This window comes from Camelus dromedarius, chromosome 8, assembly GCF_036321535.1.
Source record: "Camelus dromedarius isolate mCamDro1 chromosome 8, mCamDro1.pat, whole genome shotgun sequence".
NCBI lineage: Eukaryota > Metazoa > Chordata > Mammalia > Artiodactyla > Camelidae > Camelus > Camelus dromedarius.
Genome location: NC_087443.1, coordinates 59393137 through 59411796, shown reverse-complemented (window position 1 = coordinate 59411796; position 18660 = coordinate 59393137). Strand labels below are relative to the sequence as shown.

The 18660-nt window shown below is 38.3% G+C and overlaps 1 protein-coding gene across 4 annotated transcripts in view; it reads left to right on the top strand.

The window, feature by feature from the left end:
* ARMH3 (armadillo like helical domain containing 3) overlaps positions 1-18660 on the top strand; it is a 152779-nt gene that overhangs the window by 45861 nt on the left and 88258 nt on the right. For all 4 annotated transcript variants that reach the window (XM_031461640.2, XM_064488354.1, XM_031461641.2 and 1 more), the window contains exon 20: positions 8862-8950. In XM_031461640.2, the coding sequence (XP_031317500.1) occupies positions 8862-8950 (89 nt within the window). The remainder of the gene's footprint in view (positions 1-8861; positions 8951-18660) is intronic.

Here is an 18660-nt window from a genome sequence, read left to right as displayed (position 1 = left end):
AATAAAATAAAATTTTTAAAAAAGCATCAAACCTCAGTCTGACAACGAAATTAGTACCTCCACTTTTTTGAGTAAGAGAACAGTTTGGCACACAGCAAGCTTAGTGTACCTTGTTCCAATGCCAGGGCTGGGATCTAGGGAGTTATAAGAGATTTTACTCTGAATAGAGTAGATTGCCAGCTTTTTAGACCATTTGTAGGCTACATAGTCTTGATTTCCTAGGTATGAAATAATGATACAAATTTTATGTTTAGGTAAATAGGTTGTGGTTTGATTTTTCCATATCTTTTGGATGTTTAAAAGTAAATCTTATCCTTTATTTCAATTCAAAGACCATGAAAGGCTGCTTTTTTAATAGCACTTATTAGAGGAGTTTTCTGCTTGTGTTAGATGGGATCTCTGAACATCATTACCTTAGGGATCAGATTTGTTTTGCCACAGACTGTATTTCTAGCTTGATTATCTTATGTTCTAGTTCTAAGATATGTTATTGACTTTGTAGTATATTATTATAGTCTCAGTTTTCTCATTTTCCAAGGAAGGAAACTGAGGCTCTGGAGATTTGGTATTCAGTTAGTAAGCACCATTGCTTGAACATGAACCTAAATTTTCTTATGGTAAATCCTGGGCTGTTCCCTTCCTTCTCAGGTGGATTATCTATTTCTATGTAACACACTACCCCGAAACAGAGAGGTTTAAAACGAACATTTATTATCTCACAGTTTCTATGGTTCATAAATCCAGGAACAGTTTAGCTGGGTAGTTTTGGCATAAGCTGTAGTCAGCGTTTTGGCTCCACTGAAGCTCTACTGGGCTTTACTGGGGCTGGAGAATTGCTTCCAAGCTCACTTACATGGTTGTTGGCAAATCTCAATTCCTTGCTGCATGGGCCTCTCCATAGGGTTGCTCAACATGGCAGCTGGCTTTCCCCAAAGCAAATAATCCAAGAGAGAAAGAGAAGGAGGACAGCCCAAGATGGAAGTCATAATGCCTTTTATAACCTAATCTATAATGACATACCATTCCTGTTGGCCACACAGACCAGGCCTGATACAGTGTGAGAAGGGACTACATAAAGTGTGAATGCCAGGAGGTGGGGACTAATGGGTGCCATCTTGCAGGCTGGCTGTCACAGTTGCACACCTAGTTAGTTGCATCAGCAAGAGTCAAACTCAAGTCTGTCTGACCCCAGAGACTGTACTCTTAACTACTACTATGATAAGTAACAAAGGAAATATTTCTTTAGGATGACTATTGCTGACTGGGGCATCGGAAAAGGCTGTATTTGACCTGAGTCATGAAGAAACAGTAGGAGTTTTCTATGTGGAGGAGTGGGGAGGGACACCTCAGGCAGGGGACCAGCATGTTCAAAAGCTTGGAGATTTGAAAGTGTGGCATGTTGGAGAATAGGAAGTAATTCAGGATGATTAGAATGTAAGGTGCATGGAGGAAGGATAGGAGGGCAGAAAAAAAGTTGCCTGAGATTAAGTGGATAATGGATAACAGTTAAAGGTGGGATGACAGGGTAAGACTGTGTGTTCAGTATTTAGAGTTACTGGTATGTATCTGTCCACCCAAACCCTCACATCCTAGCCATTGAATCTAATCTACACTAACTGTTTTGACTCCCTCCTCCCCTGAGTTCCTAACTTTTTGGTTTTGCCTTGCTTTCTCAATTCTTTTTCCGCCTGTTTCCTAATTGAATGTCCTGAGGTTAGGGAAGATGGAGAAGATAATGAGGCATCAAGCTGACAGAGGCTGGGCAGAAGGTCCCACCCTCAGGCTGAATTCACTTTTCTTCATTACTACCCATGGGCATATTTCCACATCTTCCTCTCCTTACTTCCAACCCTCTTTCCAGTTTTTGGCATTTGGAGCATCACATCCTTTTTAGGTGAACTTACCTGCTCCTAGCTGGGCATCAGGCCAGGTTGCTACTCTCACTTCTCATTATGTACTGCTTTTCAGCAGCATAGAGCAGAATGAGAAATTGAAAGCAAAATGAATTTCTACCATTTCAGATAAGTTTATAATCCTCCTAGTGAAATATGAAGAAATATGGAGTGTGAAAGACTTAATACTCAAAGCCAGAATCTGGGTCAGAAATGAAACAGTTTCACATCTGTGTATGAATGCTGTAGGTAAAGTAATAATGGGGGAAGGTGCTTATACAAAAAAAAGAAGAAGAAGAAGGAAAGAAAAGCCTTGCCTGGAGCAGTAAGAGGGAGGAAAACCCAACCAGTTAATTTCCAGTTCTGGCTGTACTCTTTTATTCTTGCCACCACCCCCACTGCTGCTACAGGATTTGGGAGTTAGGGGAAATAGTCTCTGAGGAGAGTAAACTCTCCTTTAAGTTACTCTTACATGGAAAATGTGGAGTCTTTCTAAATCAGGGATTCTCAAACCCATGTGTGGAGATTTCAATGGACCCTACAAGAAGATTTCAGGTTAAAGTGTCTTGTGTTGAAATAGGAAACCTCTACATGCATAAAGAGACACCCTAAGTAGTAAATTTGGAGTCATTCAACCAGTATGTTTTTAAGATCGTAGCAGTTGTTAAAATTTTCTTTCTGCTTGGTAAGTAGTATTAAGTTACTGAGACCACAAGGATAATAATGTCATCTTTTGGGTGGCTGCAGAGGTGGGAACAGAGCCTGGAGTGGATGTTGAAAGCCTTTGAACTAGAGGGTGCTGGCATCAGAGGGTGGTGACATAGATAGTATCTCACTGCTGCTCCATAGTGGCTCAGTATTGGGACAGTGTTGTTAATAGAGATAAGGTGCAACTGTCCAGGTCCAGGCCATGTGAGAAGTGCTGGTGTCCAGTGTACTGTGTGTGGGTGGTCATGCATGGGCAGGTTCCAGCCACCCTTGCTGGCTGCAACAAAGCTTTCAGCACCAAGGAGGGACCTAGTGACTATCAGTTTAATGTCAAATTGATAGAAGAGTTTGTATATTCCTGAGTTAAACCATGGCTCAAACTAGGGCATCCTGTGGTTAGTGACAACTGCATCATATAGGAGATCACACCACAATTTCTAAACATCAACAAATGATTTGGGAAGTACTAGGATTATTTACAGTACAATTTATATTACTTTGTAAGCAGTTTTGATACAATTTATTTAAAGAATAAAAGGAAATTGTTTAAAATTTTGATACATGTATTGATGTATATGTTAATTTATATTTCTTTCTGGTTTGCATTAATATCACTCCTGGAGATACTGAAGTCTTTTAAGAGAGATCTGTTACATAGTCCTCTCATAAAGTTCTGTCTGAAAGGCCTCCTACAAAACTACTGAGAGCTGTAAGGAGTGGAAAGAACAGAGAGATATGTATAATGAAGCCAGTAGAATAGGCTGGTAAGGTAGCAATGCAGGCCCATTATTGGAAATATTCTGAAAACTTCCAGGACTTTAACATACAAATTTAGTTCATTTCAATTGTATGTTTGATGTGTTGTCAGGCACTTTAATCCCTTTAGCTAGTGTCTTTAGCTCTCACTTCACAGAGGGAGGTTTGTGGAGGGTTGGTTTGTGGGGGGATGCTTTTTTTTTTTTGCCTTTTTTTACCTTCTGCTAAGAGGCCCAAGAAATTAGCTACACCATTTTTGCTTGATTCCATGAACTGTCAAATTGATACCCTACAGATTGATACGGTGTTAGTTAGTAGGATCCTGCTGAAGTCAGTGAGATCTCAGGATACTCTTTGTCTTATATTAAAGCCATAGAACCTGTGAGAGTCTTAATCCCACCTCTAGAAGTATTCTCCACTTGAAGTTACCATTCAGCTGAATTTCAGTTGGGGCACATTATGTGGAGAGGAGCCACTTTGCTAAGCCCTTTTGCCTTGCTTATTTTCTCTTCTATTTTTCTGTTCTTTGCATTATTCTTTTCATGTCAGAACAGTTTCAAGAGAAAAAAGCCTCTCTCATTTGCCTCAATCTAGCAGGTTATGCGTATCTAGTTTCTAAGAACTTGACCACTTAGTTCTTGTAAGACTTAAGTGTAGGATGTTTACTTGGTATACAGTCAGTATTTGTGAAATGAATGAATGAAGAGATAGGTCTGACTTCTGAAACTTTTGGTTTATATGATGAGCCTGGAGCTTCAGAGCAGTACAGTCCAGCCTTGGGCCTCTGTGCCCCCACCCTCAATCTACTTTCTGTCTCTCTCTGTTTGCCTATTTTGGACATTTTTATAAATGAAATACATATGATCTTTTGTGACTGACTTTTTTTTTTTTACTTATGTTTTCATCCATCTTGTATGATTTATATTTTATTTATGGATGTACAACATCATTTCATTTATCCATTCATCATTTGTTAGACATTTGGGTTGTTTATACCTTTAGCTGTTATGAATAATGCTGCTATGAACCTTCATGTACAAGCTTTTGTGTGGATGTATGTTTCATTTTTCTTGTGTATATACCTAGTAGTAGAATTTGTGGGCCATATGGTAACTCTATGTTTAACATTTTGAGAAACTTTTAAACTATTTTCCAAAGTGGTGATACCATTTGACATTTCCACCAACAAGGTATGAGGGCTCCAACTTCTCTATATCCTCACTACTGCCAAGGTTTTTGTTTTTGCTTGGACTTTTTCCCTCTTTGGCAAAAGTAGAAGGAACATTAACTTAATTTAAGAAATGACAGTGTAAAACCTTGAGTACTTAGATTCTTGGTTCACAGATTTACATACTAGTTCTCTCCATATTAATTCTCTCATGTTCTGCCTGTTGGTTTCTAGACCCCCATTGCCAAGGACTTACTAACAGGATTTCAGTAGGATGAGTGGTTTGATGAGTTTTAACAAATGTATACATCCCTGTAACAACTATTCTAATCAAGATACAAAACATTTCTATCTTTCAGAAGTCCCTTTGTGCCCTTTTCTAGATTTAAAACATTTTTTTAAATGAATTTGTTTTAAATGGTGTTTTTTTTTTAAGCTATAAAAGTAAAATATACTTGTAGAAAATTTGGTGAAAACAGAAAAAGAGAAAGAATAGAATTCACTTACAATCCTACATTGAAGCAACCACCATTAACATGAAAACTTAATCTGTTTTCTATGCATTTGAATATAGTTGTAACCATTATATATTTAATTGTATACAATTTTGCATGCTGTTTTTTCATTTACCATTATAACAGAAATATCTGTGTTGTGAAAAATTCTCCATGAATGTGCTTTTAAAGAGCTTCATGAGATTTCATTATATGTATGTGTAATAGTTTGCGTGGGCTGCCTTAACAAAAAAACCACAGATCGGGTAGCTTAAACAACAGAAATTTATTCCTCACAGCTCTGGAGGTTGGAAGTCGAAGATCAAGGTGCCAGAACCTTTGGTTTCTACAGAGGCCTGTCTCCTTGGCTTATAGATGGCCCTCTTCTTATAAGGAAGTTAGTTCTAGCAGATTATTAGAGCCCCAGCCTTTGACGTCATTTAACTTTACCTCCTTAAAGGCCTTTTCTCCAAATTCAGTCACATTGGGGTTAGGATATCCACGTATGAATTTTGGAGGAACACAGTACATAACATTATGTAATGATTTACTTACTCTTCTTTCAGTGTTGGACATTCTTTTCACAGTTATTTCCAGTTTTCTTTTACTCTGAATAAGATTATGTTGAACATCTTTTTGCATAAAGCATTTTTTTTTCCATTCTGGATTAAAGCTGAATTTTCTGGAGTGGCATTAGTGGATCAAAGGATATAAACATTATTAAGACTATTCATGGAGATTGCCAAATTGTCTACTAAAAGGGCTCTGTACCAATTATACTTCCTCTGATAATATATGAGTGGCTATTTTGCTGTACTTTTGTCAGCATTAAAATCTATTAATTTGATATGCAAAAGCAGGATCTTGTTTTTTTTTTTTTTAAGGGTGGTATTTTTCATTTATTTAATTTATTTTGGGGGAGAGGGTAGGCTTATTTATTTATTTATTTTTATGTAACGGCAGTATTGGGGGATCAAACCCATGACCTTGTGCATGCTAGGCATGCACTTTACCACTGAGCTATACTCTTCCCCCAGGATCTTGTTTTAATATGACTTTTTTAGGTGAAGTTGAACATTGTTGGAAAATGTTAACTTTCCATATTTCCCCTTTATTGGGGGACGGGAGAATTTGTTGACCATTTCCTTTGCCCATCTTTCTTATTAGGAGCATTAGTTTTTCTTATCAATTTGTATAAATTTATATATATTAAGCATAGTAACCCTTTCATGTCATTTGTTGCAAATGTAATTTCCTGTATTGTTTGACTCTTAGTTTTAATCATTATAATTTTTGTAATCAAACAAGAGGTTTTCATTTTTAGGAAGTAAATTTTATCAATATTTTCCTTTATACTTTCATCCATAGCTTTTTTTTTAAACTATTTTTAAAAATTGAGTTATAGTCTGTTTACAATGTTGTGTCAGTTTCCAGTGTGAAGCGCAAATTTTCAGTTATACGTGAATATATATATATTCATTGTTGCATTCTTTTTCACTGTGAGCTACCACAAGATCCGGTATACATTTCCCTGTGCTATACAGTATAATCTTGTTTATCTATTCTACATATGCCTGTCAGTGTCTACAAATTTCGAACTCCCAGTCTGTCCCTTCCCATCCCCCTCCCCTCTGGCAACCACAAGTTTGTATTCTATGTCTATGAGTCTGTTTCTGTTTTGTATTTATGTTCATTTGTCTTTTTCTTTCTTTCTTTCTTTCTTTGGATTCCACATATGAGTGATCTCATATGGTATTTTTCTTTCTTTTTCTGGCTTACTTCACTTAGAATGACATTCTCCAGGGACATCCATGTTGCTGCAAATGGCGTTATGTTGTCATTTTTATGGCTGAATAGTATTCCATTGTATAAATATACCATATCTTTATCCAGTCATCTGTCAATGGACATTTAGGCTGTTTCCATGTCCTGGCTATTGTAAATAGTGCTGCTATGAACATTGGAGTGCAGGTGTTTTTTTGAAGAAGGATTTCTTCTGGATATATGCCCAGGAGTGGAATTACTGGGTCATATGGTAAGTCTGTTCCTAGTCTTTTGAGTAATCTCTCTACTGCTTTCCACAGTGGCTGCTCCAAACTGCATTCCCACCCTTTTCTCCACAGCCTCTCCAGCATTTGTCATTTGTGGACTTTTGAATGATGGCCATTCTGACTGGTGTGAGGTGATACCTCATCATAGTTTTGATTTGCATTTCTCTGATAATTAGTGATATTGAACATTTTTTCATGTGCCTATTGATCATTTGTATTTTTTCCTTGGAGAATTGCTTGTTTAGGTCTTCTGACCCTTTTTGGATTGGATTGTTTGTTTTTTTCCTGCTACATCGTATGAGCTGCTAATATATTCTGGAGATCAAGCCTTTGTCAGTTTCATCTTTTGCAAAAATTTTCTCCCATTCCGTAGGTTGTCGTTTTGTTTTGCTTATGGTTTCCTTTGCTGTGCAGAAGTTTGTAAGTTTAATTAGGTCCCATTTGTTTATTCTTGCTTTTATTTCTATTGCTTGGGTAGACTGCCCTAGGAGAACATTTTTGAAATGTATGTGAGATAATGTTTTGCCTGTGTTTTTTCTTCCCGGAGGTTTGTATCTTGTCTTATGTTTAAGTCTTTGATCCATTTTGAGTTTATTTTTGTGTATGGTGTAAGGGAGTGTTCTAGCTTCATTGATTGACATGCTGCTGTCCAGTTTTCCTGACACCATTTGCTGAACATCCATAGCTTTTCAAGCTTTCAAAACCCTACGCCAGTCAGAGATGAAAAAACATTTTGTTGTTAGGTTTATAATGTTTAAAAATGTCTTTCATCTCAATCTCAACCTACTAACCGCTTATTTGGAAATTTTCTCAAAAACATATATGTTGTTAGGATGTGAATAATGTTGAATATTCCAATGATCTAGAATAGCACTGTCCAATAGAATTTTTTGTGACTATAGAAAAGTTCTGTATATCTGTGCTGTCCAGTGTGGCAACCACTAGCCCTGTGAGGTTATTGAGTATTTAATAATGTGGTTAGTGAAACAGACTCACAGACATAGAATACAAACTTGTGGTTGCCAGGGGCGGGGGTGAGAAGGGATAGACTTGGAGTTCGAAATTTGTAGATACTGACAGGCATATGTAGAATAGATAAACAAGATTATACGGTACAGCACAGGGAAGTATATACAAGATCTTGTGGTAGCTCACAGCGAAAAAAAATGTGACAATGAATATGTGTATTTTCATGTATAACTGAAAAATTGTGCTCTACACTGGACACAACATTGTAAAATGACTATAACTCAATAAAAAATGTTTAAAAAAATAATGTGGTTAGTGCAACTGAGGAACTGAATTTTTAATTTAACTTTTAATGTAAATAAAATTTAGATTTAAATTTTAAATAAATTTTAAATCTAAATTTTATTTGAAATTTAATTCATATTAAAAACAAATTTAAATAGATCTAAAGACTTAAGTTCTTTAATTTTGTGTTTTCTCATCATATGTTTGCAGTTTTGAGTGGAGTAGTATAATTTTGGTCCACTGGTGCATCCTTCCTCTCAGGAAAGATACTCAAGGGAATGTTAACAATTGTGTCTAATTGAATATTGATATGTATGTGGTTATAGCTCTCTTTTCCTAATGATAAGGGGAGTTAACACAAGCAGTGTGTGTATGGTGGGGGGAGGTGGGATATATCCACCAGAAAACTGTAGGTCAAAGTTCCTTTATTTTGCATGTGTACAAGTTCATATCCAGCTTCTTCAGTGGCCTTAGCAAAGCTGCCTTGCTAGAGAAGGGGTATTTGTGGGTTATTCCATTTTTTCTTTTTCTGTTACAGGCGCTGCATTCAGGTAGTACATAAACTACTTTGCTACCAGAAGAAGTGTAGAGTACGTCTGCATTATACCTGGCGGGAACTCTGGTCAGGTAACTTTCTCTTTTGAATTTATCCTCTTACTATATCATTTATGAGCCCCTAGACGTGGGCATAAGGTGAATTTTTTTTTTAAATTTTTTGGTTTGTTTGGGTTGCTCCTATTTTCATTTATACTTTTTGTCATTTCAGCCTTACTCTAATCCAAACCTGGGTATGTCACATATCTTTTCCATACTTTCTCTCTTATTCCTTCTCCTCCCTGTATTTTTTTGTTAGCTGGTAGAATTAAATATTTCTTGAGTTCCAATGATTCTTCCTTTGAGTGAGAGTGAGGTAGGAGGAGTCAGTACAAACTTGGATTCTCCCTTGGCTCCATTTGGTAGCAGCATATGGACTATAGGGAGGCTTCTGTGTGTTTCTTCGGGATGAGTAATCTCAGGAGGAATGTCATAGGGAGAGAGGGTGGGGAGAGGGTGGAGAGATGGGGGAATCCTGTTCTTTGTATTACATCTGGCATTATTACTGTTTACAGACAGTGTCAGTTTTACCAGTCCCCCTGTGCTGCAGACAGAAACAGCAAATTACAGTGTTTACTTTTGCCTTTCTATCCATTTGGTAGCCCAGCAAAGTCACTGTCACCCCTGCAGGCGAGAAGTGGCTCTTCTCTAAGGGTACAATTAATACTGGCTTGCTACCCCTTTCTTTTGTGCAACTAAATTGGAGGTTTCAGGAAAGCAGAGGAGACATGTTCTCTGTGACATCTGCTTGCTGATAAGTCCTGTGGCTTTTGTGACCTGGTGGTACAATAAAGTCTTCTCCAGATGATTATAGTGATGAATCGTTGCCCCACCCTTGAGAGAGCTACTTTGTATTCTGAGCAGAAGAGGGTGTATTAAGTGTCAGAGGCTTTATGAGAAATGGGCCAGTAACCCTGCCCTTTTCCATGGAATTCATCTCACTTGTTGTGACACATGGTTTCCTCCCAACTCAATTTGGCCTTCTAAATTTAGTCCTTCATAATGGGAAGTACAGATACTTAATTAATGGATTAGGAAGTTCTTTGTAGTTACTGCCTATGGTGGTGAAGGGGGAGTGCACAATAACACTAAGTGCCAATAGTGGCATTTTGATATTTTAGGAGAAAACAGTATGATTGTGTGAGAGTTTGAGATGAAGGGAATGTCAGAAATGCTAAAGAGAGATCAAAAGAGATTTAGACTAAAGTTAGTAGAATTTCTTAGGTAGGAACAATTCTTTTTGATATAAAGGACTATTATGGTTATATATGGATAATTATGTGACGATTAGGCTCCAAAATTTTAGAATTAAAGAGAAAACACAAAAATGATGCAAATCTCTGGATATCAGTATAATTGTAGGACTTAAAACAAGTACAAATGGTTGATGTCTATAACTGAGATGAAGTTACACATTGTAATACTGAAGAGTTGGTGGTAGTAGTTGTTTCTACCTGCTTTTGATTCTCTTCTGGTTTTATTTTCTCTTTTATTCTATTCTTCTTCCTTTCTATCCTAGCCATCCCGTGTCTGCCTTTCTTCTATGCTTGTCATCTTCCTCATTGTCCTGTTCCATTGCCTCTTCCATTGCCTCCTACCCTTCACCCTGGTCTGTCTCCCTGGGGCCTAGGGCTTCCTATTAGTCTCTTACCTCTACCTTGTATCCTGTCCTTTATGCTGCTGTTGTCACACATTTTACTTTTACATATGTTATAAATCCCAAAATACATTGCCATCATTTTTGTTTTAAAAGGCAATTATATTTTAAAGTGATAAAAAATGTCTTTTATATTTATCTTTCTGAATATTAGCTTTTCCTATTCTGGCTAGAAAATTATGAGGCAGGAGACCATTCTTCATTCTGTGTTGGTCGGTTGACTATTTTTTTGAGTACTTTATGTCATGTTCAGCTCTGTTTATAATTATTTACTATTTTAGGACTGATTGATTTGCTTTCTAAGGCCTTTGATAGTTTTGAGAGGAAGTGTGTATGAGTGTCGTTAGTGAGACTTGGACAGCTGCTTGTTCCTAAGGCATAGGCGTTTGTACTAGAGTTCTCTGCCAAGTGAGGATAGTTCCTTTTCCAATGCAGACTAGGTGAGCCCTCTTGGAACCCTGGCTCCCCATATTCATGGATGGAGTATATACAGTGAGATGCCGAGCAGCAAGTGTTAAGGAAAGCTGCAAAACACTACACTACATCTGATGCATCAGAGCCCATGATAATGTATAATATTACAATCAGTGAATATAAATGTGGCTATGGTGGATCCACCTACTCCTTGGCTGACTACCCCTCATATTTTGGTATGCCCGTATTTTCATTCTTTCTTTGCCTTCTAGACTTACGGATTTGAGGGAGGTGTGTGAAGCTCATCATGGCAAGCATGCTTATGTATATAGATGCTTGCCCATGCTGCAAACGTTAATTGAATTTTACTTACAAATAAGACTGGTAAGATATTTGTTGTTAGCTTGGAAACACAGGAGACCTGGAGTGCCTAGGAAGCGGTCAGCTAGGGTCCAAATGCCATTTGTTATTTGGAATGGGGGTGTTTAGTATCACTGCACTTCTAGTGGTGATTTTTATTCTTATATGTTTGATTATAGTAGCTCTTTGTGATTAGGGAGGTAGCCAGAGGTCCCCCTCCAAATTCCTGTATGGAATTCTCAGGCTTGGTTTTATGGATGAGGAGGAGCCAACTATATTAGTTAGGGTTTAATCCTGCCTGATATGTTGGTTTCACAGACATAAGCTGTGACCTACTCCCTGCTGCCACTGTCTATTTATATGATGCCTGTCACCATGGTATCTGAGTATGTGGGAAAATATATTTAGGCTAACTTCAACTAGAATATGGAAAGGGAGAAATCCTGCCTTTCTCATTGCCTTCTTTTCAGCAGTCACTATTTTTCACCAAGTTATGGAAAGTTCATAGTTCTTCTCTGACCTCTAGGCTACCCAGATCTCCTATTTTGAGTAAAAGATTAGATCTTAAAACTCTTCTCTGATAAAGATAGAAAATTGGGTTTTAGGATAAGATCCTAGTGAAATAGTTCTTTACCTTTGAGATTATAATGAAAGATATGATCCAGGAAAATATCCATTTGCACATATATATTTTGCATATAATTTCAGAGAGTTCATGGACCTTCTGAAGCCCATCCATGATCCCATGTTAAGAATCCCCATATTTTTAGGTTCCACAACCTCCCAATTAATTCTGTCTTCATAGAATATCTTAATACTTGATTAATTTTTTCTTTATTTACTGATTGTGCTACACCCCTCCTAGGAACTTTAGTTTAGTAATCTCTGAAATTCTTGAGGCTAGAGTCGTGTTGGTCCCTATGTTTTGTTTCCTGTGTCTTCCTACAGAACTTCGGGCTTCTATTTTAGCATATCACATTATTTTGCTATGTTTGCCTATGTCTGTACAATGATTTGTTTAAATATCTATCTTTCCTTTTTAAAAAGTTCCTGGAGGGCAGGGCCTGTGTTTTAATCATTGTTTTAGCCCCAGCACACTGCTTGGCTTATAATAGGGGCTCAGAAAACATTTGAATGAATAAATAAATGGATGAGTGGGTATGTAGAATTTCCAGTAATGATGAATCAACATTCTCTTAAAGCAGCCCAATGTTGTATTTTGACCTCAAATAATAATAATAATATAATAATATAGTAGTAGTAGTAGTAGTAGTAGTAGTAGTAGTAGTAGTAGTAGTAGTAGTAGTAGTAGTAGTAGTAATAGTATTAGGAGCTGACTTCATCACCTTTTTGTGTTGTTGATGTGAAAGGGAGTAGTGGGTAATTTCTCTTTCTTTTGTCTTTCTTCCTTACCTACAGATACATGGATTGCTTTTAACCAAGTGAAAATGGAAACTTAGGTGTTTTCTAAGCCATTAACCAAAGAATGAGCAGAATGTGTAGAGAGACACATGTAGTTGTTGGAGAGGAGAATACTTGAACAGAACTTCTTGGAGTCAGCTTCTTTTATTTCTACTGTGGACAGAAGGAGTATTGGGGAGGCAGCCTGCCTTTAAATAGAGTAGCTGTCTACAGTCTGAAAACAAGGGTCGATTTAAAGGCAGATTTATATTGGCATTTTATATTTGACATTTATCTATGGATCACAGTTCTTACTCTTTCACTTTGCCATACCCCTCGGTGATACGTCATTGTTTTTATCACCATTTGTTGGAAAATGGAGTTGAGGTATAGAAGGATAAGTGAGTTGCTAAGGATCATGGAACCAGACACTAAACAGAGTCATGATCAGAACTTAGAGTTCCTGACTCCTATGCTCAGACACAGATCACTAGGCAACGTTTGCCTTCCTGCAGGAAGAGGCCCCTAAAGCCCCCAAAACAATCTGTTCAGCTTCTCTGTGTTAAATAGCATCCAAAGCATTCACAGCTTTCTGAAAAAGAGAGAAATTGTACATGGCCTGACCTTTTAGATACCTACTGGGAAAAATAGAAAACCCACAGAGTGTGACAGCTTTCTGGATCCAGCTGGGTCTCTCATCACTGACAGAAGCCTATGACTTCATGGTTAGGTACACCTTGAGACTGGGAATTGAGAGTCTTTCATTGGGAGCTTGTTACACTATAGGTGTTGTCATAAAGGACTGAAAATTTTCAAAAGAAAGACTGACTTGAGTCGTAGATTTATTTGGCAGTTCTTGTATCGGTATAGCTTTGACGGTTTAGCAGTCCCTCCTGATTTGGGGAAACTGTCTTTTGAATTTTTAATTGTCTGCTTCTTTTAGTTTAGTTTCTTTTTTGAACTTTTTATTTTGATATAATTACAGACTCGCAGGAAGTTGCAAAAATAGTACTGAGAGTTCTTGTACCCTTCACCCAGCTTCCGCCAATGATAACATCTTATATAACTCTACAATATCACTTTTAGTTTTGAAGAGGGTATATCCAGGTGGGAAAGAACATAGCAGTAAACAGCTAGAGTATATGGGAAGAGGAATTTTGGCAGCTGCTATTGCTGTTTTGTTCTTAAAATTGCTTCTTAAATTGTTCTTCCTCTTTTCCCCAAATTTTCTCTGATTTAGGGGAATATGTTACACGATGTATTCTAGGCTTGATGTGCCTAATTAAGACTGCTCTAGCTTCCATGTGCAAGAAGATGGAGGCTTCTGTGGACAATCAGTTCCTCTCAAAGTTAGAATGTTCTGATATACAGGCATTAGAAGGTATTTCTCTCTTTTCATAATTTTGTTATGAAAGATTTTGTACAGCAGTGTACAAAGCTCCAAGACTGAAAAAGAATGCCAGGAAACTTTTTTTTTCCTTCAAATCACCACATTTGGCTAAATCCAGAATTTATACTATTTTGAGTCTTTCTCTTGTCCTCATCCCCTCAGAAACTTGGCAGAAGCAAAAGATAAGAATTTCTAACAAGTTAAGCCTGTTAGGAGAAAAAGATTCCTACCTACAAGCCTCTTAAAAGAGTGAGCAATCTCTGTTATTTTCTTTGCACATAAAGTCACTTCCTATCCAGAGAAATGTCAACTCTCATAGGCCCATTAGCATCTTGTCAAGTAAAAGAGGCAGAGGAAGGAGTAGCTGTGCTTTTGTTGCTCTGCCTAACTGGTTGGTTTCATAAAGTATCATCATTCTCTGGATCTCTAGTGAGCGGGACAGGTCTGTTACTGGTTTTCTCTCATTTTGTCAGAAAGTAAAGTTCTTGGTTCTACCTCAGATGGCTCCACTGAGACATGGTTTCATTGACTTAGATTTCTTAAACGGTGACTTTGACTATCTTTCAGTTGAGCAATGTTGGAAAAATAAGGAAGTGGTATAGGGCCCGAGAAGAAGGCAGTGGCTTCTGAGCTTGCTTAGTTAGAGGCAGCTACATAAGAATGAGGTGTATGGGATCTTGCATTTCTCAGTCTAAGTTCCATATGGGAACTTTCACATAAAAGCTCATTTTCATGATAAAGAAGAGGGTGGGTGGTAACTGTGAGGATTGCAGTGTCCTCAAGAAAATGGGGAATTGGAGACAGTTGAGAATCTTATTTTCTCTTTAGCAGATATACTTCAACAGCAAGGAAAATTGTAAGACAAAACCTAACTTCCATTTAAAGAAAGGATTTGTTCTTTTTTCCAGGTCATCTAGAGGAGTGTGGCACCTTTAGACAGTGCAACCTGTTGACATACTGACTTTTTATTGTGTTAAAATACACATAACAACACATGTGGTTACCGTCTTAACCATTTTTTAATATATGTTCAGTGGTACGAAATGCATTCATACGGTAATGCAGCCGTCACCACCATCATTTCCCAAAACTCTTGTCATCTTGTAAAACTGAAACTCTTCTCCCTTTCCCCCAGTCCCTGACAACCACCATTCTGCCTTCTGTCTTTTATGATTTTGACTACTCTAAGTACCGCATGTAAATGGAATCATACAGTATTTCTTTTTCTGTGTGACTGGTTTATTTCACTTATAATGTCCTCAAGGTTTAAGAAATGAGATTCTCCCCCTTCCTGCAGAGTTTGCTGTTTCTTTTTTGTTGTTGTTGTTGTTATTTTTGATTACAGATTGTAGACTGTCTTTGTGCTAGTGATCAGCCTAAGGTGTAAACTTAATGTCTTTTTAAAGGTCTCCTCTGAGACTTTTTTTGGGCATGCACAGTCATTCTCTAATTTCCTCTGTATATGCAGTTGTTTTCGAATGTCCTAGTCTTTAATGTCTGGCTCCTGAAAGGGGAAAAGTAAAAAATGAAGGTGGGGAACAAGGGGGGCACTGGTCCTTTAAATCTGGAGTCACTGTCTGAAGGGGAAGGGCTTACAACAATGACGGGAGGTATAACAAAATGGCTGCCCATCTCTTTGCATCTCTATGTTCAGAAGCAGCAAATCAGTGATTAGAGCACAGGTCCCCATATTTGGAAGACAGGGTCCTTTTTGCCCACACTAGCCCCTGTAAGCTGCTCCAGAAACAGGTGTACAGCAGCTTGCCACATGGCTGGGGGGTGGGGAATGGGTAGCTGCTAATGTGCTAAGAGTTGAAATTGACCAAAATGAACCAAATTTACCGTCTGCTGGAAGTTGCAAACCTTCGTTGGAGTCCAGAGTTCTAAAATAGTTACATCAGACAGATTCTGCCAGTGCAGTTACTGTCTAGGAGGGGCCAGAGATCCTGGTGCTTCACAGTCTTCCCGGAATCCTCCCACTAGATGTACTGACTTTTGTGCTCTGTTCACCTGGAGAGGCTCATAGCACATAGCCAAACCATTTCATTTTCTTGTTTGACTCATTGGCCTCTGTTTCAGTGAGGTGCTTGTGTTTGCCGTCAGATACCTGTATTCTGAGAAGCCATCTAGTGTATTTTAAAATTATTCTGCTGGTAAGTGTTGGTTTCTAAGTCCTTCCTGTGCCACTTTGCTGATTGACAGTGAGTCTGCTGATTGCTGGCAGTGTCCCTGGGTAATTGGTGATTTTGTCCAGAGATGCTAGAATTGGCTAGAGTTTATAGTGCCTCTGGGGTTTTGGAGGCATTGGCTTGTTACACTAGTGCTATTTCTAGCCTGCCCTTTGAGTTCTTCTACCTCTTTCCTGTGCAAGTGAGGTGCTAAGTTTTTCTATTCTATCAGTCACTTTGAAATTATTCACTTCCCCTAATGAGTGGATTTTGACTTGGAATCTCTGGCATCTCATCCTCGCTCCATGCCAGGCCACAAAATAGTGCCTGGCTGAGTCTTGCCTTTGCTTTGTCTCTCTTCCTCTCCATAGCATGTAAAAGCTGTTTAAACAGACAGCTCTCTCTGACCTGATTCTTCAGAGACATTTATTTGTGCTCTGCTGGAGGCTCTCTGTCTCCTTCCTGTTTTTAATCTTATTTAAATGTCATTCACTTGGTTTTGTAATTAAACCTCCCCTCTGCTTCTCTGAGGCAGACGCTGAGCTACCACTTAATTGTGTCTTCCCATGGTTGGCTTGTTCCTCTCTGCACCTGGTTTACCTCAGTGTAGGGCACAGGTTTTAGCTCTGGAGAAGTTCCCCTATCCATTATTCATCTTACTTTCCTACATGGCAACACAATTTGCTGCTTGCGACCTTCTTTTCTTCCCTTTGAATTCAAAGCAGGTTAGAAAAAAGTCTGAGAAAGTCCTCATTGTGTGAGTTACACTAATGCTAGGAACAGCTCTGCAAACAAGGTTCCTTGTGGAGTGAGGCGCGGCAGCGGAGGGGGCCTGTGTAAGGTGGCAGAATTCTCAGGTGGATAGTTCTGAACGCTTCCCATTTGAAAAACAGATTGACTGCTTCTGCCTCTGGGAATTCACTTGGGGCTCAGGGAACAATCAAGGTGTCCATTCCTGGCTCAGCTTCCCAGAACCTGCACACTATCTTCTATTCTACCTATGTCTGCATACAGAAAAGTCAGAACTTCTGTATACTGCTGCCATATTTGATGCCCAGGAGTCTCCAAGGAAAAGAGCTAGGGCCAAAGATAAGTAGGAGCCTGACACTTGCCTCTAGTGCAGAGTCAAAAGAGGCAGCAGTTGCAGCCAATTGGTAGTTCCTGAAAAAGAACCCAGAAACTAAGTTTTCAAAGTGCCTGGAAAAAAAGACTTTTCAATGAAGACCTAAGTGTTCATGGAGCACCCACTTCCCTACAAATTAAACATATGGAATGTGTAATTTAATACCTCAAATGTTTCACGGACATAACTTCTCTATTTGTCATTCAGTGCAGGTAAAGACTAGTTGGAGCCAGGTATCTGGAGCCTCATTTAGTAGAAATAGAAAAGATTAGGAGTCAAACCCAGGATCCCCAAGGATTTCCAAGAATATTGTTAGTACAGTTGACCCTTGAACAGTGTGAGTGTTTGGGGTGCTAACATCTCCCCACCCCCTCCATCCCTGTTGAAAATCCGCATGTAACTTTACTATCAGCCCTCACGGGCTGATAAGAAACCCCCACGGTTTCTTATTTGTGGATTCAACCAAACATGGATTGTGTAGTACTGTAGTATGCATTTATTGAAAAGAATCGAAATATAAATGAACCTGCACAGTTCAAATCCATGTTGTTCAAGGGTCAGCTGTACTTCAGTGTGTTGATAGCTTTGATTGTAAAGTTTGATTATTATTTTGAAAACTGCCATAGTATTGTCTTGGAAGCTGTCTGGGGTTTATTTTGAATTTGCATTTCTGCCCAAGAGTCCATGGTTCTCTGATGATTGAGTGTATTTGGCTCCTTTTCTTTTCCCCATCAAAAAGGAAACACCTTTGTATGTTTAGCTCTGTACTCAGTTCTGTGTACCGTGATGTAAATTTCAGCTCATCAGTTATGCTGAGGTTACAGAAAGTTGGGATGGAGAGTTTGCAGGGCTCATACTAGTGTCCATGGAAAGAAAAACACTGGTCTCTTGCTTGTTTGTTTTTTTAACTGGTAAAATCATTTTTAAGTGTACAATTCAGTGGCGTTAAGTACATTTATGTTGTTGTACAACTGTCTCTACCTTCCATCTCCAGAACTTTTTAATTTTCTTAAACTGAAACTCTGTATCCATTAAACAGTAACTCTGCATTCTTCCCTCTCCACACCCCTGATAACCACCAATCTATTTTCTGTCTCCACAAATTTGATTTCTCTGGGTACTGCATATAAGTCAAATCATAGAGTATTTGTCTCTTTGTGACTGACTTTTTTCACTTAGCGTAGTGTCTTCATGGTTCATCCATGTTTTAGCTTGTCTCTGAATTTCCTT